Source organism: Hippopotamus amphibius, chromosome 2 (assembly GCF_030028045.1).
Source record: "Hippopotamus amphibius kiboko isolate mHipAmp2 chromosome 2, mHipAmp2.hap2, whole genome shotgun sequence".
In the NCBI taxonomy this organism is placed as follows: Eukaryota; Metazoa; Chordata; class Mammalia; order Artiodactyla; family Hippopotamidae; genus Hippopotamus; species Hippopotamus amphibius.
The window spans coordinates 33,300,174-33,321,856 of NC_080187.1; the positions used below are offsets into that span (position 1 = coordinate 33,300,174).

Here is a 21,683-nt window from a genome sequence, read left to right on the forward strand (position 1 = left end):
TTCTGTTTTCAGGGGTCTTACTTCTGGCATCCCAGAAGCCCCACCATCAATTTCAGAGACTGTTGCTCCATTTCCCCAGAAGATTTAGGACTTCATTGTAAATATTTGTCTCCCTCATTTCTGGCCCATTTCTTATGTTATCTCTCCTTGGTTTCTCATTCCATCATCTGCTCCTGGAATCCACATCTTCTTGGGATGAATGCCAGTTGGAATTTTACCTTTTCAGAAGAGAATCCACCCTACCCAAAAGAATGTGGCCTCACCTACTGGTTCCTACAAAACAATTATAACATTGATAGCCCAATATCAGCGTTTTCTTGATTATTCTAAAGTTTATTGAGATATTACTGTGCGCCAAGCATTGTACTAAACTCTCTATATACTCATTTCAATCCTCTAAACAACCTTATAGTGTAATAACTATCATCCCTCCAATTTTAAAATAAGGAAAGTGAAGAACAGAGAAGTTAGGTAATTTGCTCAAGGTGAGACACCCTGTAAATAGTAGAGGGGGATTCAGATGAAGGTGGTCTAACCCCAGAGCCCATGCTCTTAGCTTCATGTCCCATGTACAGGACATAAAACAGCTTCTGTGCATCAAACCAAGCCCCACTTTTAAAGACAATCCCAGGGTCAGGTGAAGATCTTACTTATGTGTCCTTCCTTCCTTTCCCTTCCTCACAGCTTCCTATTTCTGCACATAAGGGCACAGATACCTCTATAGGAGTAAGCAACCGCTTCTAGGTGAAGAACATCCAGTTTAATTCTCTACAGAGAAAATAAACGTTTCTCCCAAAAGAAGCAACAAAATCTGTAAATGCATAATTTTGGCTGCTAAAACCTAGCCAGGACAATTTATATTATATCACAGTTATTTAGCTTTTTAGGCTAAATATCTGCATTCAGGTTACATCACAGATCTTCCTAAGAACAACAGGTAGAAACTTGTTTTATATTTGGGTGACTAAACGGCCAGTTCAGGGCTTTAGCCTCCTGAAACAAAGGACAATCTGCCTCAAAGTGTATTCTTGCAGGGCAGAAGCTGCTCACAGCAATTTAACAACAGTGCTTTGCATCGGTTTTCGCCAATATAACGGGTGTAGCAGGCTTCCTGGGAGCAGCTATAGCTCTTGCTCCAGGCCTACTATTGAGACTGCACTCAGCATTTTGATGTTTTCCCACTGTAGGTCCACCTCTTCCATGCATGGATGAGAAATAGACATTTTACTGAAAATCCCATGAGATTAGGGGAAGAGGTTCTATATTGCAAAATTATATTTTACACATTAATAAAATCTGTTAAATATCTCTGTTATTTCTCCAATTTTCCGTTGTGGACAGCAGCTTTCTTTTCTCTTCAAAATTCTTTCCCCTCCCTCAGGAATGATTCTCTAAGCTCACACCCCTCTTCAGCCTCTCTTTCCAAATCATCACCAAAAATACTGGCAGAAGTTGAAACTGGATGCCTACAGCACTATAGTTCCACTCAGGTGTGACTATGAAGGACAGTGTTGAAGAGAAATCTTCCCAGTGGGCAAAACTCCAAGCAGTACACCTGGTTGGTTGATTTGCCTGGAAGGAGAGATAAACAAAGGTATTGCTCTACATTAATTAATAAGCAAATCACTAAGAGTTTGGATTAGAAGGAAGATGATTCGAGAATGGGAGGCAGTGAGTTCTGGAGAAGAGGTGTGAGGATAGACCTCTTTGAAAGAGCACAGAATATGATATTTGTGTCCCAGGTGAATGCTAACCAAAGAGCAAGATCTTAATCAGGTAGACAAGATGACCTGTTTTGTGGATGTTGGTCAGCCTCTTTCCCCAGTCATTCCTGTCCTTGCTCAAGGCATTCATAAGTAAAGTGGCCATGGCTTCAGGGATAAAGGTTGTCCATGTTGCTGGTTAAAAAGCCAGTCTGATTACCTCCACTACTGAGTCCCTAACTGCCAGCAGCAAAGACCAACCCCAATCAAAGATATGGCACTATTTCTCAGGTCACCTGGCATCAGGCTGAGTATATTGAGCCATTTCCACCATAGAAGGGAAAGTGCATTGTTCTTACTAGAATAGATATTTATTTTAAGTATGGATTTGCTTTCCCCTCCTCAGTGATTCTTCCAAAAACACCCATCTATGTGTGGACTTACAGAATGCCCTATGCACCATCATGGTATCCCACAGAGCCTTATTTCTGACCAGGGAACTCATTTTACAGAGAACGAGTGCAATACTACTCTTTCCCATCACCTGGAAACAGCTTGCCTGACTGAATTATGCAATAGCTCTTTGAAGATTCAGTTTAGTGCCCGATGGATGGCAAAACTTTGCTCTTCGGGATAGGTGAAGCAGACTTTGTGTATCTTTTTATTAGGAGATGTTTAGCATGTTCTCAGTTGTGTGAAAAATAGTTTAATCATGTTATACAAAAGCATGGTCTTGTTGATGGTTTTATTTGGAAATTAAGTATAGTTAAAGAAGTGTGTGCAGACACCAAGTTGACAAGGGATGTACTATGCTCGATTGTGATATGTCACCTTGGATAAACTGAGAACTTCATTTCCTAGAATTCCACTTTTTTGTGTGAGTTGGCCAAGAGAGGAACTCGTGTAAGGTTTGAAAGCCTGAAGTGAACCCTTTCTGAGGGTTATTGTGGTCAGATGTGGTGATGAACAGATACGGAGATGCCTAGCAGGTCCATCTTGTCCTTTCCCATTAGCATTTAAACATATCTTTCCAAGCTTTAAAAATCTCTCCCTTAACCTCATGTCCCCTTCCATACTATCCTCTCTTCTTTCATACTGACTGTGTCCATTTTCACCTTTCTCCCCAGTCCTCTGCTACAGGCCTGTCACATCCTTCCCCTCAAAAGTGCTCTCATTGTCCTTCTCCCTACACTCACTTTTTCCCTTGGATTTCAATTACTATTATATGCTGATACTGCTCAAGAATATATCTATCCAGATGTCTCCTGAGCTTCATATCTGCATATCTGATGGTCTACTAAATACCACCACCTGGATGATAGACAGGCACCTACAACTCAGTGTGTCCGTAACTAATTGTGCCCTATTTCTCCTCAAAAGTATATCCCTTCATAACTCAGTGAATAGCACCATCATCCACTCAGAAACCAAGCCAGAAACATGTCACTCTCCTTGCTTAGGTTTCCTTTAGCTTTTGCCTGGATTATTGCAACATTCTTCCTAAAATTCCAAAGATCCAATTCAATAATACAACTATAATGTACCATACAAATGCCATGGTTTGTCTTCAGTGTAGGTCCATATTAACCCTGAGAATGAGGGGCAAGAGATCTCCATTTTATGGGAGAAGTTGCAGCTGATAGTGGGCTAAGATGAACAAAAGGGAAAATGTTTGCACGATAGTGGACATTGTCTGTGTGCTAGACCTGGTGACAATGTTATTCTGTGTACAAATATTTATTAATTTCCTACCATGAGCTAGGAACTGTGCCTAGGGGAGATGCTTCCAGAGCATTGATTCACTGTGTACTTTTTATGGGCTCTGCACATGTAGGGCATACAAAGATGAAAAATTCATGGTCCCTATGCTTGAGGGGCTCTCAGCTTTCTTCACCATGACCCATGTCAAATGATATCTCAGATGGGCCTATCCAATGCTGAGCTCCTCCCACAGACAGTGCTGCAGTAAATTCCTTCCAGGGCCTATTATTTTCAAAGAATAAATTAATTTCAGAGGAAAAGAAAAAGTCAATCTAGAGACATAAGTAGGCTGTTGTCCAGATGCAGGGATACTGGAAAACCACCACCAATTTAAAAAGCTATATGCAAGGATTCTTTTTTGGTGACACATAGGGACCACCTCCTTGGGACTTAAGTTAAACTGCAAGCAATCTCAGTAATGAATTCAGCCTTGTGCTCAGCCCATTCCCAGAACCTCTAGCTTAATTATGAGAAGAAAACCTATTTATTCTAGGACATCACCACTTTGGGATATATTCCTGGAAGCCATCAGAAAAGCAAAGGAAAGATCTTTCTCAGAGTCTCTTCTCTGGATTTCTGAGAAAGAAGTGTTTCATGTTTAGCACGTCAAGTTGCTTTTCATTTCAGTCCAGGGATTTGCCCCTTATTTAATTCACTTTGAACTTAGTTCTGCCTGTCCATCCAAAGGCCTGGGTCTCCTATGGGAGGGTAATTCAACCTTTCTTTTGTCTTCCTCAGATATCATCTTTCTCTGAGCACATTCTTCATATTATTAGTTACAAGATAATAAAAATAATAATACTTATATAGTCCTTTACATTTCATAAAACTCTTTTCATGTGTTTTAGTTCACTTAATCCTAATAGCATCACAGAGAGGCAGAGCCATGAGGAACCTGAGGCTTGGTGAAAAGTAACCTTTCCGAGATCACAAAGCTGTTGGATGACAGACCTCACAAAGAACCTAGATATTCTAACTCACATCTTCTTTCAACTATTTCTCCCTATGTTCATCCAGTGGCCAAAGTCATTTCTAGCCCTGATCCATTTCAAAATTATTCTGAAATCTGAATAAAACTATGTTTATATAGGGAGCCAAGGAACACTGATGTCTCTCCTGGGGATGAGCTTGGTTGTAGGGACTCAGGAAGCCCCCCATAAGCCAGGACTCCCAGGACTTACCAAGAGCAAGAAAATGCAGGAGTTGTCCTGAGGCAGTGGTTCTCCGCTTGGCTACACATTGAAAATATCTGGGGAGCTTTAAACACTACTGAAGCCTGGGTTCTAGACCCAGAGATTTATATTGAATTGGTCTTGGGAGCAGCCAGGCCATTAGAGGTTTAAAAACTCCCCAGGTGACACTAATATGCAGCCAAGATTGGAAACATTGCCTGAGGGGTTCCACAGGTTTAACTGTTCTTGTTAGGACCTGTGTGGACTCATTCTTTCTTTCTCTCTTTTCCTAAATGCTTATTACACCAATACGATTGTGGAATAAAATCTAGAAAACACAAGATGCAGGATCAAGATGATGGAGTAGGAGGACCCTGTGCTCACCTCCCCACAACAAACCCATCAAAACTACAACTACATACAGAGCAACTCTCACTGAGAATGACATGAAAACTGGCAGAACGACTCTTTTGCCACCGATGCTGTAAAGAAAGGACCATACAGAGTCTGGTAGGAGGGGAGAAGTGATCTAGTCAGGACCTGCATCCATAATGGGTGACCCAGAACAACATGCGGATATCACAAGCTTGGGGGTCCTCCCTAAGGAGTGAGGGGTTCGAGCCCCATATTAGGCACCCCAGCCCTGGGCTCCAACAGTGGGAAGATGAGATGGTTTGAAAAGCTGTGGGGGGTTCTTCCCTGGTGATCCAGTGGCTAAGACTCCGTGCTCCCAATGCAGGGGGCCTGGGTTCCATCCCTGGTCAGGGAGTTAGATCCCACATGCATGCAGCAACTAAAGGTCCCGTATGCCACAACGAAGTTGGAAGATCCCGTATGCTGCAACTAAGACCCAGCACAGCCAAATAAATATATTTTTTAAAATTATAGTATTACCATGTTAAAAAAAAAAAAAAAGCAAGGAGAATTAAAAAACAAAAACAAGGCCATCTTGCTCTCCTCTAAGGCGGTGGTGGCCGTGGGTCAGAGCAGTCTTGAGCCATGAAGCTGATAACCAGGGCCGGGTCCCTCTCGAGATTTTATTCCCTCAAAGTTGCTCCCAAAGCTAAAGCCACAGCTGCCCCTGCAGGAGTGCCTCTACATCCTCAGGACCTTGAGTTTACCAAATTACCAAATGGTTTAGTGATTGCTTCTCTCGAAAACTGCTCTCCTGCATCAAGAATTGGTTTGTTCATTAAAGCAGGCAGCAGATATGAAGACTCTAACAATTTAGGAACCTCTCATTCGCTTCATCTTGCATCCAGTTTGACTACGAAAGGAGCTTCATCTTTCAAGATAACCCGTGGAATTGAAGCAGTTGGTGGTAAATTAAGTGTGACTTCGACCAGGGAAAACATGGCTTATACTGTGGAATGCCTGCGGGTTGTTGTTGATATTCTAATGGAGTTCCTGCTCAACATCACCACAGCACCAGAATTTCGTTGCTGGGAGGTAGCTGCCCTTCAGTCTCAGCTAAGGATTGACAAAGCTGTGGCTTTTCAGAATCCACAGGCTCATGTCATTGAAAATTTGCATGCTGCAGCTTACCGAAATGCCTTGGCTAATTCCTTACATTGTCCTGATTATAGGATTGGAAAAGTGACACCAGATCAGTTACATGAATACATACGGAATCATTTTACAAATGCAAGAATGGCTTTGATTGGACTTGGCGTGAGTCATCCTGTTTTAAAGCAAGTTGCTGAACAGTTTCTCAACATAAGGGGTGGGCTTGGTTTATCTGGTGAGAAGGCCAAGTACCATGGAGGTGAAATCCGAGAACAGAATGGAGACAGTCTCGTCCATGCTGCTCTTGTAGCAGAAAGTGCTGCCACAGGAAGTGCAGAAGCAAATGCATTTAGTGTTCTCCAGCATGTCCTCGGTGCTGGATCACATGTTAAGAGGGGCAGCAATGCCACCAGCTCTCTATACCAGGCTGTTGCCAAGGGAACTCACCAGCCATTTGATGTTTCCGCTTTTAATGCCAGTTACTCAGGTTCTGGACTCTTTGGGATTTACACTATCTCGCAGGCTGCAGCTGCTGGAGATGTTATCAAGGCTGCCTATAACCAAGTAAAAACAATTGCTCAAGGAAACCTTTCTAATACAGATGTCCAAGCTGCCAAGAACAAGCTGAAAGCTGGGTACCTAGTGTCAGTGGAGTCTTCTGAGGGTTTCCTGGATGAAGTTGGGTCCCAGGCTCTAGCTGCTGGTTTGTACGTGCCGCCATCCACAGTCCTTCAGGACATTGACTTGGTAGCTGATGCTGATATCATAAATGCTGCAAAGAAGTTTGTTTCTGGCCGGAAGTCGATGGCAGCAAATGGAAATTTGGGGCATACACCTTTTGTTGATGAGTTGTAATACTGAAACACATATTGCAGGAAAGAACTGAACATTTTCTCAATCCAGGGCAGCGAAGACATGAAAGTGAAAAGTCTCTGATGTAACATTTATCTTTTTTTCCAGTGAGATGAAATATCATAAAGCATAAAGGCAGGTGATTGTTCCCAGCTGATGTAAAGTCAATAAAACATTCTGTTTAAAAACAAAACAAAACAAAACAAAAACAAAAACAAAACAAAACAAAAAAACTTGTGGAGCTTACTGGAGGGCTGTAAGAAACCGAGGCTCCACTCTTGAAGGTCACATGCACAGACTTGCTTGTTCTCTGTCCCAGTGTGGAGGCAGCAAATTGAAAAATCCCTGGTGTTCTGAGGGCCTGCCAAGGCCACCCAAGCTCACCCCCCACCCAACACCAGGCTCCTGCTCCGCCACTGCTCCCTGCTAAGGCTGAGGCCACCGTTGCCAGTGAGTGTGCTCAAATTTGGAGGAAGCTGACCCAGCTCGGTCTGACCCTGCCTGCCTCCAGCCAGGCTGCAGCCCGCCACTGCCGTCATGCGCTCAAAGTGGGGATAGAGCAGAACCAGCTCAGTAGTGTGGCTCCAGCCCCTTCGGCTTCAACGCCTCTGATTCTAACCTGGCCTCTAACCAAGACCCACACACTGGGGGAAAAGCGGAACCAGCTCAGAAGTGCAGCCCCAAGCCCTTGGGCTCTCACCATGCTCCCAACCAAGGTAGAGACTCCATTACGCTGGGAAGATGCCCAGCTTCCTCAGGGCTCCTGATCCAAACCCTTGGGCCTTAGCCCCACCCATGATAGGGCAGTGACTGCCTTTGAGCCCAGGATAAACTCCTGCTGGCACCTAGCTCTGGATCTAGCCCCACTGACTCTAGCCCTACTTCCCACCAAGGTGGTGGCTGCCAGTGCAACCTGGGGGAAGACATGGCCCATGCTTACTTCAGACCCAGCTCTCCCACTAAAGCCACTGGAGACACACAGACTGCATAGGGACACTCCCACACAAGGACATGCCTTCAAGACAAGAATAGGTAACTGTTTCACCTAATTTCATAGAGACAAACAGAGAAAGGTAAACAAAGTGAGAAAACAGGGGCAGATGTTTCAAACAAAAGACCAAGATAAAGTCCTTGAAAAAACCCTAATGAAACAGAGACCAATAATTTACCTGATAAAGAGTTCAAAGCAATAGTAATAAGAATGCTAACTGAACTTGGGGAAAAAAATAGATGAACACAGTGAGAAATTCAAGTACTAGCAAATATAAAAAAGAACCAGTAAGAGGCTGAATACAATAACTGAAATGAAAAATATGCTAGAAGGAATTAGCAGCAGCTTAGGTGATACAGAAGAATGCATAAGCGATCTGGAGGAGAGAATAGTGGAAATTACCCAGTTGTAACAGCAAAAAGAAAAACAAATTTTAAAAAATGAGTCCCTCTGGGACAACATCAAACATACTAACAGTAGCATTCAAAACAGCATCATGTTAGCACAAAAACAGGCACATAGATCCTTGGAACAGATGAGAGAGCCCAGAAATAAACCTGTGTACCTATGGTCAATTAACCTATGACATAGGAGACAAGAATATACAGTGGGGAAAAGACAGTCTCTTCAATAAGTGGTATTGGGAAAACTGGACAGCTACATGGAAAAGAATGAAATTAGAACATTTTCTCATACTGTCTACAAAAATAAACTCAAAATGAACTAAAGACCCAAATGTAAGCCTAGAAACCATAAAACTCTTAGAAGAAAACATAGGCAGTATACACTTTGACATTAGTCTTAGCAATATCTTTTTGGATCTGTCTCCTCAGGCAAGGGAAACAAAAGCAAAAATAAATAAATGGGACTTAAAAGCTGTTGCACAGCAAAGGAAACCATTGACAAAATGAAAAGACAATGGGAGAAGACGTTTGCAAATGATATGTCTGATAAAGGGTTAATGTCCAAAACTTGTACCAAGCTCATACAACTCTCAAAAAACAAACAAACAAGCTGATAAAAATTTTCAGGGGGCCTGACTAGGCATTTTTCCAAAGGAGTTGCACAGATGGCCGACACGTACATGAAAAGATGCCTGACATCACTAATCATCAGGGAAATGCAAATCAAAATCACAATGAGCTATCACTTCACACATGTCAGAACTGCTATTATCAAAAAGACAACAAATGACAAGTGTTGGTGAGAATGTGGAGAAAGGAAACCCTAGTATACTGTTGGTGGAAATGTAAATTGGTATAACCACTATGGAAAACAGTATAGAGGTTCTTCAATAAATTAAAAATAGAACTGCCATATGACCCAGCAATTCCACTACTGGGTATATGTCTGAAGAAAAGAAAAACATAAATTCAAAAAGATATATGCACCCCAGTGTTCACTGTGTTCATTGCAGCATCATTTACAATAGCCAAGTTTTCATCAACAAGTGAGTGGACAAATCCGTACCATTCCATTTAATGGCTAAGTGGAATATTAGCCATAAAAAAAGGATTAAATTTTGCCATTTGCAGCAACATGGATGGTCCTGAGGGTATTATGCTTAGTGAAATAAATCCAAGACAAATACTTTATGTTTTCACTTATATGTGGAGTCTGAAAATTAAAACAAATGAACAGATAAGAACAATACAGAAACAGACTCATAGTTACAGAGGATAAACCAGTGGCTATCAGTGGGGAGAGGTGTGTGCGGAGGCGCAAGATAGGGGAAGGGTGCTAAGCAGTATAAACTACTAGGTAAAAAATAAATAAGACACCAGGATGTAATGTACAGCACAGGGAGTATAGCCTGTATTTTATAATAACTTTATATGGAGTATAATCTATAAAAATATTGAATCACTAAGTTGTACCCCTAAGCTAATACAATATTGTAAATCAACTGTACTTCAATTTTAAAAAGCAAGAAAAAGAGAAAGAAGTTTAAAAAAATCTAAAAAATATAGATTAATCTTTGCAGATAAACCATAATTATTCCACAGAGAAATAAATACTACTAACAATTTGTTACATATCTTTCCAGAACTTCTTTCTATGTGGATACACATAAATAAATAAACCAATATTCTTTTTTAATCAAAAACTACCTGGGTAAACTCATTGAGGGGTCTATGAAGTAATGCTGAAAATAATTATGGCTAGCATTTGTATTGCACTTTAGAGTGGCTAATTATCACATTAAAAAATAAGAACTAATTACTAATTACTCAGTATCCTTTTTGAGAATCGGTGTGCCAGGCACTGATTTAGGCACTTCCTATAGTCCTCTATTTGATATCTCTCATAAAGTCCGTACAGATTTTACAGATTATCTAAGTCTCAGCGGAGTGCCTGAGTTCACCTGTATCTCAGAGCATAGCTCAGTGCCTTGCACTGTACCTTGCAGAGAGAAGGCACTTATACATAGTTGATGGATGAAGGAATAATTAAATCACATGCCTTTTCATTAATTCATCCTACTGGTTGATGCAGAGATGCTTTCTCCAGAGGAAATTTGCTTCCTGGGCCTTCATTCTCTGGCAATGATTGCTCCCCGAGTAGGGATCTGATGGCTCATGGAAATATGTCTATGTTATTTCCATTATCTAGGGCAATGGTTCTCAAACTGTAGCCCCTGGCCCCATAGCATTGCTGTCACCTGTGAGCTTGTTAGAAATGCAAATTCATGGATCCCATTCCAGACCACCGAATTAGATTTCTGGGCATGAGTCTCAGGAAACTGTGCTTTAATTAGCTTTCCAGATGATTCCAACGAACGTTAAAATGAATGTTAAATTTTCAGAACGACGGGGAATAAATGAATTTCTTCTTATCCTGAGACCCACAATAATAGCATAGCTTGGATGATTGGGTAGATGGAGGAGCCATTTACGGAGATTGGGAGGGGCACATTTGGATGGAGATTGGGATTTGGTACATTAAATTTGGAGTACCCATGGAATATCCAGGTGAAGAAATCTGGAGCCCTCTGAAAGGACCGAGTTAGATACAGATTAGAGAGTGGTAGTTGAAGCCACGAGAAAGAGTGTCCAGGATAGTGGGAAGCATTGGAGACGAGGAGGGCCATTGACATACCTTAAGTAACAACATTATTGAAAGGGACTAGGGGAGAAGTACTCAAAAAAAGAAGAATCTGAGGACAGCCATTCTTCCTTGTGAGTGACTTGCATCGGAATGTTTGTCTCATCTTCCCCTCTGGATTATAAGCTCGGAACTATGTAAACTTTAATAGGTCCCTCAAACAAAAGTACAATTGCTGCACAGCCTCTGAATAATCAATGAATTCCTACCAGGATTCTGCTTTGCAGAAATCCAATGTGATCAGAGCCGTGAGCAAGATGTTTCCCTTTAAAAAACACTTATATAATTTCCCAATGGACAGTGTGGCAGATTAAAAGTAAGTGAATAAATAGAGGGCATCATGTATAATCCACTGATATCTATGCTAATCACATTAATCAGAGTGAATTAAGTACACCTGAAAACAGATGCAAAGTTAAATTCCTTAGAAAATCAATTCATTAAACTCATATTGGAATGCACAGTCAACAACCTCCATGTTTAGAAACTATCAGCATGATTTGTGGCAATTTCTGATTTACTAACGGAACTGCTTAAAACATTTTTAAAGGCAATTACAATTACTGTCTGGCATTTGATGGAAAGAAATCTTGTCAGCATTGTGCCTCGTGTGTCAACTGTCACAATTTTCTAAAAATTTTGAGGTGAAAAATAGGCAGGCTCTACTATTTGCTAGCCTCGATTAGGGTTAATTCAATGTGTGTCTGCAAATAATAGTGTTTAATGCAATCTCTCTAATTACAGATAAGACGCATTGCCAGTCATGCTCATCACTGACAGTGTTTGGGGATAAGTTAAACTGACAGCTGCTTTCTAAAGCGAAGGGAAAAAACAAACCTTCCTTGGGGTTGTGTTGATTTCCTCTCTCTCTCTCTCTCTGTGGCATTGAAGTTCAGAAAAATATGAAACGACACTTTGGCTCTAGATACCATTTTTGAAAATCGGCATAGTCCGTCTCTTTGATATGGTTTCCATTGCCCACCTCCATCAGTGAAGATCTAACTTGAATTCACTTGGTGAGCATTTCTAAGGGTTTCTGGTGAACAAGCACGGTGCTAGGCACTAAGGAGGATTCTACCAAAACTACCCTCCACAATGGCTTCATGAGCCAAGTCAAGTTTCCTACCATAGTAGACATGATAGTTACAGTGCCACTATATTTACAGCCCTTTCAGATTTAAACTATTCAAGTCACAATATTTTCTGAAGGGTCAATGTGTGCTCCTCTTCAACCACAGCTAAGTGAGTTCTACTTCTGGAGCAACACCAGAACTAGTGATGACACCAGCAGTACAGCAAGACAGTCCATTTAACAGAGCTAAGCAAATAGAAGTGGGAACCTGAAGCCAGAGCTAATGTAAAAATTGGCAGAATTTTCAGATATCTTGAGGAGGTCTTTGGACCTCATTATTTGTGGAATAGGGAGTTCAAAACAATCCCTTCTAGATGCTAAGGAGAAGAGGCCCTGGCTAACATGTGGGTTACAATATCAATCAGACATATTCCAGGACCAGCCCAATGAACAAGTCACCCTAAAATATCACCTTTTATGATACTACTTTTGATTCTTCTCCGAGTTGAAATTTCTACGCATAAAGCCACTTTCTGGGGCCAGACAATAATAATGTTGTCTCTAGAAGGCCATTGTCAAAATGCCATCTGGAAGGAGAGAGTGGCATATAGGACATGGTACCCAGATGACGCTGTCACTTATATCCCATTGACTGGAACACAGTGTCAAGTCCACCCCTAGCTGCACGGAAGTCTGAGAAATGTGTTTATCCTGAGCAGCCATGTGCCCGGCTAAATATTCTATTTCTATTCTAAAAAGATTTGGCAGTTTCTTATAAAGTTAAACCTACCCAGCAACTCCACTCTTAAGTATTTATTCCAGAAAAATGAAACATGTTCCCACAAAGACCTGTAGGTAATAGGCAGCTCTATTTAAAATTGCATAAAGCACAACAAGATGCCATCTTATAACTGCTGAGTTATAAAATAAAAAATCCTGATGAATCCAAGTGTTGGGGAAGATGTAGAACAGATGGAGCTCTCAAACATTGTTGTTAAGAGTGTAAATTGGTACAACTACTGCTGAAGAAATGGCATAGCCAGTAAAGGAGAAGATTTGCCTACCTCATAACCTCACAATTCTACTTCTTGGTAAGCCCAGAGCAGTGATTCTCACACTTTAGCATGCATCATAATCACCTGGAGGGCTTGTTAAAACACACATTCCTGGGTCCTACCCCCAGAGTTTCTGATTCAGTAGGTCTGGGGTGGAACCTGATAATTTGCACTTCTAGCAAGTTCCCAGGTGATGCTGTTTGCTGCTGGTCCTAGGACCACACTTTGAAAACCACTAGCCTAGAGAAATTCTTGCCTATGTTTATCAGGAGACACGTGCAAAAATGTTCCTGATATTATAGCTTGTAAAAGCAAGAATATGGAAACAACTGAACCATTGACAGGATAGTGAATAAAGAAATTATAGTGTATTAAAAGAAGTACTACAAAGCAGTGAATATGTATTAGAGCCATATGATATCATGGATAGATATATATTTTTTTTAATTGAAGAATAGTTGATTTATAGGTATATTTTTTTAAAATTGAAGAATAGTTGATTTATGTTATGTTAGTTTCTGGTGTACAGCAAAGTGATTCAGTTATTCATATAGAGATTCTTTTCCATTGTAGTTTATTACAGTATACTGAATATTTCCCTGTGCTATACAGTAGCACCTTGTTGTTTATCTATTTTACATGCAGTAGTTTGTATCTGCTAATCCCAAACTCCTAATATATCCCTCCCCCACCCTTTCCCCTTTGGTAACCATAAGTTTTTTTCTATGTGAGTCTGTTTTTGTTTTGTAAATAAGTTCATCTGTATCACTTTTTTTAGATTCCACATATAAATTATATCATATGATATTTGTCTTCCTGGGTTTGACTTACTTCGCTTAGTGTGATCCATCTATGTTGTGGCAAATGGTATTATTTCATTCTTTTTTATGGCTGAGTAATATTACAGTGTGTGTGTGTGTGTGTGTATCTCACACTTCTTTATCCATTCATCTGTCAATAGAAGGATAAATATAATTTTGAGCAAAGAGAAAAACAAGTTGCAGAATATATACCTTAGGATACAACTAATATAAATTCTTAAAAGTATAACTCTAAACAATAAATTGTTTAGGAATGTGTATGTATGCAATGATAAACCAAAATTCAGGCTTTTGGGGGTTGGGGGAATACTATTAGGGAAGCATAGAGATTCCAAAGTTCTAGAGTTGGGTTAAGTTCGTAGATGTTTGTTATATTATTGCTTTGAATGTACACATCACTTTTCAATTATTTTTGCATTTAAATCAGTTTTATTTTTGTGTGTATATGAAATATTTTACTTTTTTCTTTTCAATGAGTTTTATTCTTCCAATTTTATATTGCTTTAGTTTCCCATAGAATCTCTTGGCACTGTAAGAAGCAAAAATGCACATATATAAGGAAGTACTCTTTATTTTCTAAGTAAAAAGAAATAAATAAGAAAAACCTAAGTATGTACGTTTGCACCATGAAACATATGAAAGCAGCTATGTTAGGATAGTATACTTATGTGTCTTTTTTATATATACGTAAAAAAACCTTTGTATAATTCTGAACAATTTATTAGAAACTGGCAGGAAAAAATGTGCAAGGATGAAATGATCAGGGGGAAGAAATTAGAACTGGGGGACTAAAAGGTAAAAAGTGTGTTAGGAGACACATAGATTCAATGGGCAAAACAAGGGACAGGCTGCTGGGAAGAGAAGAGCTCTGAGATGGTCAGGGACTGCCTGGTGCTTTCTGTTGCTCAGCATCTCCCCAGCAGATTCTGGGGGATGATGAGGCTGGTCTTTGCGGGTACAATGAAAGTGGTCACAAGGGGACGGAGAGGTGGTTGTAGAATCTGAAGGAGGACAACCTTCAAGCTGTTGACTGCAGAGCCTGAGTGTAAGTTTTAAATCAGCTTGAAATTGGGAAGTTGGCTGGGGTCAGGAAAGGGTCGTGAGGGGCTGAATGTTTGAAGTCCACTCTGAGGATAGAGAACATTTGTGTTTAGAGGGGAAAGAACCAGAAAGCGATTCCAAAAGTGGAGCAGAGCTTCATTATTACAAGGCTCTGTGGGTCTAAGGCTGGTGAGGGACAAAGTTAGAGTACCTGGAGACAAGATAGTGGGGGACTTGAGTCAAAGAATCTGAGGAATTAGTAGGACAGATGATAAACTTGACAGAAAGAGAAATTGAGGTTGAGTCAATGCATAGGCCAGTAGCTCTGCTGCTTGGGTAGAGTTTCTTACCACTTGCTAATGAGTGAAGACCTGAGGGTAAATGCTTTCTTTGCTCCGGAGAGGAGCAGGGGTCTAAACACCAAGCACCAGGAAGACTGCCAGGGGTTTCAGAGCCATACTGACATGTGTTCAAATCTCATGGGATCTTGGGCAAGGTACCCAATCTCCCCTAGTCTCTTTCCCCATTTTCAAACAGGGGATAATGACACCTTCTCAGAAGTAGTGAACATTAAGTGTGATCATGGATGATCATATCTACTGGAGTATCCGGCAAGCATAGTAGATGTTTAATAAATGTTGTCTCCTCTTCTCCTCGACTCAGATCCCCTTAGAGCCCCAGCCTGGAGGATGATCAGCATCACAGCAGGTAATTGGGTAAGGGGCCAGCAACCCTTGGGCTCCCTGTTGGAGCCATGAAATGGGCAGAGATAAAACAAAAACAAGAATGACAGTGTGCTTGCAACACTAACCAAACAGAACACACCAACAAAAAGTATTGTCTATGTTAGTGTCACAGTGCAACTCAGAGATGACCATGAGGAAAAATTTTCTGAAACATCGTTTGAAGAATTTTGTTCATGGTGAGGGGTGTCAGATAATAGGAAGTGCAAAAACCCTCTTTGAAACATGATGAGATTTTCAACCTTTTGGGCAAAGTATGGGCTTTTTCAAAGAAAAGTATTCGGACAAGAAGATGGACCATTTAATGCTCTTAGATTTTAGTCTTTTCCATGTTTGATTTTAGTCTTTCCCATTTTTCTCCTAGTCCTAGAACAAAGGTTTATAAGCAGCTTGCTCATGGAGCTACCTGAGAGAAAGAAATGGGGCGGGTCTGAAATCAGTGCCTAAGGCAAAAAAATCACATATAATCAAGATCATCTTTGAAAATAATTTATATCATACTTAAGCTCAAAGGAAACATTTAGCCAAAAGGATTAAAGCGAAGTCTTGAAAAGATAGTGTCTGTACACCCATGTTCATACCAGCATTATTCACAATAGCCAAAAGGGGGAAGCAAATCAAGTGTCCACTGACACGTGAATAGATAAACAAGATGTGGTATATTATGTGGCATGGAATATTATTTAGCCTTAAAAAAGAAGGACATTCTGATATGTGGTACAACATGGATGAGAACATTATACTAGATGAAATAAGCCAGACACAAGAGGACAAATACCATATGATTCCACTCATACGAGGTACCTAGGGCAGTCAAATTCATAGAGACAAAAAGAATATTGTTTACCAGGGCTGTGGGAGGAAGGAATGGGGAACTATTGTTTAATGGGAATAGAGTTTCAGTTTTGCAAAATAAAGAGTTCTGGAGATTGTTTAAACAATATGAATGTACTTAACATCACTGTACACTTAAAAATGATTAAAATGGTAAGTTTTATGTGTGTTTTACCACAATTTTTTGTCAATAATTAGCTTCTTGTGTGATCTTTGTGCATTTAACTTATGTAAATTCAACCACAAGCGTGTGTCCCTTACCTAGAACTGATCTTCCTTGCCTCCCTCCCCTTTCAAACCAGACTTTTGCCCCTAGAGTCCCCGAAAAAGGAGCTGCCTCACTTCCCCTCTCTTTTTTCCTTTGGGCCAAGCACTTATATTTGAATTCATATGCAAGATGGTGCTCCACTATCTCTCTCATTCTCTTCTTACTATATTTTATAGTTGAGGAAATGAAGGCACTGGCAAGAAGCAGGGAGAAAGGTGTGGCTCCTAGGTCACATATGGCACTTATATGTCACAGAAAATACTTTATGCATGAACTAATGAAGAAAATCATGAAAGCTCCCACATTTCTATTTTTGAGCTATCAGTGCACACACACAAAAAACCATATTTGTACTAACTTGGAATATATGTTTGGGGTAGAGCTGAATGAAAGTTGCATTTGCATTGCCCACAGAGGGGTTTCTAAGCAAGGTAGTAGTAATGGCTTCAGCAAAAAGGCAGAGAGTACCAATCCATCTTTGAGAACTCTAACCCTGATTCTTGTAAATTCTGGTTCATAAACAACAGATATCCCATCATCCTGATGTAGAAATAAATCCTTCATAACCCTAAATGATACTTTTAGGCAACAAACTGTTAGCTCCACTCAAGTTATGTACAGTTGAAAGCAAAGGCTTCATACACTGAGCATGTTTGCATCTCCTCAAAGCACCCAACTGCGCTTTGCCTGCAGGAAGTAGTCAATAAATGGTTATTGAATTGAGAATGTCCTTCTTCCCAATCAGTGAGGTTTAACATATTTCCAATTCAGAATGCCTATTATTTTTTCAGCATTAGTATGCCTTCTAAAAAATATATTTGGGACATGTTTAAGAGTTCACAGCAAATACCATTACATAAATGATTTAGAAAATACTGTTAAATGAAGCGTGCTTATTCAACACACCAGTAGCCATCGATAAAATGTAATTTAATTTAATCATTTAAATTTACATTGTTAATGTACAAGAGCATTTCTTTCAAACACAGGTTAACACACACTAAAGAGCAATGCTGTTAGAGGAGCAGAGAAACTTTGGAAAACTCTGCTGTCTGAAATGAAAGCAAGGCACTCTCCATCAACAGCTGGTGGATTCCTGATTTCTGCCCACAGAAGGCATGCTCGCACTGAGAGAGCTCTCCCACAAGGGAAGGATCACCTGCTTTAATTCTTGCTGTCCTCTTCTGAGCTAGTGCGGTCATCCACTGTGTGTAAACTTGTGTGTCAATGTTAAGAAAAAAAAAGAGAGTTGAATTGATAGATGACTTGGTGGGGGGCTCTCACATTTGTAATAACTATGGAAGACAGAAGAACACTGGCTATAACCTTTATTTTCAGCACTAGTGTCTGGACATAGAACTAAAAACCTGCTTCATTCCTTCCAACCAATCAATATCGGCTAAAAAGTCTTTTTCTTAAATCTGATGGGTGTAAAAATAAAAAGTGACAGCATTTCTCTAGGGCTCTGCTTGTTTTGTTTTGTTTTTCCTTTACAGACATGACAAAACACAAGGATTAACTTTCCAAGACTAACGGTGCACACAAGGGTTATGTGCACGCACAGTATTTCTAACTTACTCAAATTCAATTTGAATTTGTTCTGAAGGTACCTTGTATGAAATGTTAACTTTCCTGATATTTACTAATGTTTATTATGTTTGCATATAAGCTCAAAAAATTACTGCAAAAGTACTACTTTACTCATGGTAAAATGTAAATATTAGTGGTTATTTTTAAAAGCCTGTTTTCCTATAGATGCAGTAAACTAAGTAAAAAGACCACGGAAAGAAGAACTAAGTCCTAGTCTTGATTCTATTACCAGCTGTTTGACCTTGGGTAACTCTTTGCCTTTTGCTGGGCCCCAGTTTTCTCCTCTATGAATTTCAGGGTTGGGGCGGACTAGTTGACAAGCCAGGCCCCTTCTAAGTCTAACATTCCAAGATCCTAACATTCCAGATCCTATCATCTTAATATAAAAATAATAATCTCTCACAAGAGCTCACACAAACATAATACATGATCAAATGTCAGAATGACTCTTGGAAAAAACGTATATGATTTGTTATCTGGGCTATCCTTTGCAGCAATTAGGCAATTCATTTGGCATTTGTTTGACTGTATAATTTAATGACAATATAAACAGCATAGTTTTGTTATTTTTCCTTTAAAAAGACTAAAGCAAAAATGATTTAAAGCTAACAAAAACTACTATGACATCAGTTTGACATTCAAAATTTGTTTCTTAGCAAAATGGCCAAAGATATTTTGACTTGATACAGAGTATATAATATAAAGATTTTTAGACCTAAAAATCTTCAAACATTATTTTAATTTAGCAAAACATAAGCAAAATTTTAATATCAAAGTGCTAAACAGTACTGCCTTAAAAGTCACTGCAAATGAACCATAAAATAACCGCATGGGAAGTAACATTTATTGTACAAATGGTTAATAAAAAGACACATTATAAATATAGATATGTAACCTGCTCTATTTATATATATATTTGCTTATTTAATTTCTAATTGGTGTATCCAAGTTCACTGTGAACACCCCATTTAAGTACTCTGTAACTCAGCTTCCAGGAGCTGGTGGTCTTGCAATAAATACAGGCAAAGCTATTACAATATAACGTGCATACAAATGTTTATACAAATAAGGACACTATGCAACAAATTATCTCATAATAATATGGCATTAACAGTATAAACATACAAAAGGGAGTACGAACACGGAATGTTGAAACGCAGCCCACTAATCCTTTCTAGTACTTACATTCACACTATTTTTTTTTTATAAGACTTGCTTGTTCTCCAAAATTGTCTCCTTAACCAATAACAAAAATTAAATTATATATATTTTAAAAACCTTATTATCCCTGGGGCTTACCCTGTATGATCCATTCCTACTTATTTGCATGTTCTCTCATCTAGGGTTCAAACACTTGAAACTCATTGAATGCTCCTGGGGCTTCTGAATGAATGTGTCAGTCAGTTTCTATAATTGAAGCAAGTTTAGGGAACTCTGGCTGGATTTATAGAACATGACAAAAAAAAGCTGTATGCAATCCATCTTACAATCTGAGCCCCCTTTAGGACAGTTGGACAGTCAGGGCAGGGATCTGGGTCCATTAAGAAATGGCCTAAAATCTTGCATGGACCATATACTTCAGAAGGGTTCTGTGGGGCAGGCGGACAAAGCCTCTGCTAGGAAAATTAGCCTGTGTCATTTGCTAACATGACTGTCTCCTTTTTATTTCCATATAAAATAAAGGAGAGTTAATAAACAAGACTTAGTAAGACAGCACTTTAAAAATTGCACTTGTATATGGAAGCGAACAGCCATTATCATTTTGCTATGTCTGATTTGTAGGTAATCCTCCATCTTTCACCATTTGTTAAAAAAAAATAAGGAAGAAAAATTAAAAGGAGGGAATTTCTGCTTTGTTTGCACCACACACGTACCCTTGATACAAGACGTGTATTCTAAAGGGATCAATCTCAAGACACATCCTATCCTGGCGAACAACCCTCGGCTGTTCTTGTTTTTAAATACAAACCAACAATAACTGTATTCCCCAGAAAGAGTTTTAAAACAGTTATATTATCCTTTTTTTTTTTTCCTGCTGGGATAGCATTGTCCAAAAGTGCTTTGTTAGCAATTTCTTAGAAAACCCTCATGAACTATACCCTCCCTCCCACCCCAACCCCAAAGCCTAAATATAAAACACAACCCCAACACAATACTCTGCAAGTTTTCTGGCTTTCAGCAGTAAGGAAAAGTGCCAGAAAAAAAAAAAAAAAAAGTCTTTCATGTCTACAGGAGCTTGACTTTTCTCTTAAGGAAGGACAGAAAATGGTAGGTGTCCAGACCCAACCCTCTGCTGCTTAGCAAGTGGCTGCTAGCAGATGAGGCAGCTCCCTGCTCAGGCTGCTCCTGCTCAGAAAGGCAGGGTATCCAGGAAGAGCTTGTCAATGATGGAAGGTGGAGACACCAAGTCTTCCAGCTTCAGGTAGAAGATGCGCTGGAGGCCCAGGGTGCAGATCTTTCGCAGTTCCACCAGGGCACGCAGGACCTTGGGCTCGGTGGGCTCCAAAGCCTGTCCCTTACTCTGGTGCTCTTTTAAGCTGCTTGTGATCTTGTTGCATAGCTCCTCCACTCTCTTTGGTTCTTTTAACCCATGTCGTTCTGCAGAGGGATACAAAAGGATAGAAAAATTCAGGAGGCAGTTATATCTGAAAAAAACCCTGAATCCCTAATAGAGGCCTGTGTCCTGTGCTGCCAGTTAGGATGGCATTTTACAGTCAAAGTGCCCTCCCCCTTAGAGGTAGTTCATGGCCTTTGGTATCAAACAGCACCTGGGATGGAATCTCAGTCTTGTCACTTACTCACTGTGTCCCCTTGAGTAAGTCTCTTAACTTCTGAGCCTCAGTTTCCTTATAAAATGAAGATTATAATCATACCCAATTCAGGGTTTCTGGGACGACCAGTTTGGGCGAATAACGCAGAAGCAGCACACAGTTCCCATCCCAGAGCCACAATGAATGAATAACAGGGTGGTTACTATTTTGCATACATTATCTGACTGAGGTCTTACAAAAGCAACTCTTTTTCAGAGTGACACGGAAACACATCCAGGCAAATAAAAAAATGTTCCCATCTCGCCAGACTCGCTTGGTAGTGGGACTGTAATTTCCATTTGCTAAAGCAAAGGCTGGCCTGCAAGACCTGATACAAAGTGCATTCTTGTGTTTTCATG

At 40.0% G+C, this 21,683-nt stretch overlaps 2 protein-coding genes across 3 annotated transcripts in view; one reads left to right on the top strand and one right to left on the bottom strand.

Moving 5' to 3' along the window:
* Positions 1-5,586: 5,586 nt before the first annotated feature.
* Positions 5,587-7,174, top strand: LOC130845901 (cytochrome b-c1 complex subunit 2, mitochondrial-like). The gene has a single exon (XM_057723736.1). It carries the CDS (start codon positions 5,636-5,638, stop codon positions 6,995-6,997), a length of 1,362 nt encoding a protein of 453 aa, XP_057579719.1. The 5' UTR covers positions 5,587-5,635; the 3' UTR covers positions 6,998-7,174.
* A 10,659-nt stretch (positions 7,175-17,833) lies between these two features.
* Positions 17,834-21,683, bottom strand: part of NR4A3 (nuclear receptor subfamily 4 group A member 3) — a 35,474-nt gene continuing 31,624 nt past the window's right edge. The window contains exon 7 of one of the 2 annotated variants that reach the window (XM_057722363.1): positions 17,834-21,112. In XM_057722363.1, the coding sequence (XP_057578346.1) occupies positions 20,865-21,112 (248 nt within the window). In that variant the 3' untranslated portion in view covers positions 17,834-20,864. The remainder of the gene's footprint in view (positions 21,113-21,683) is intronic. The other variant, XM_057722362.1, reaches the window with a different exon arrangement.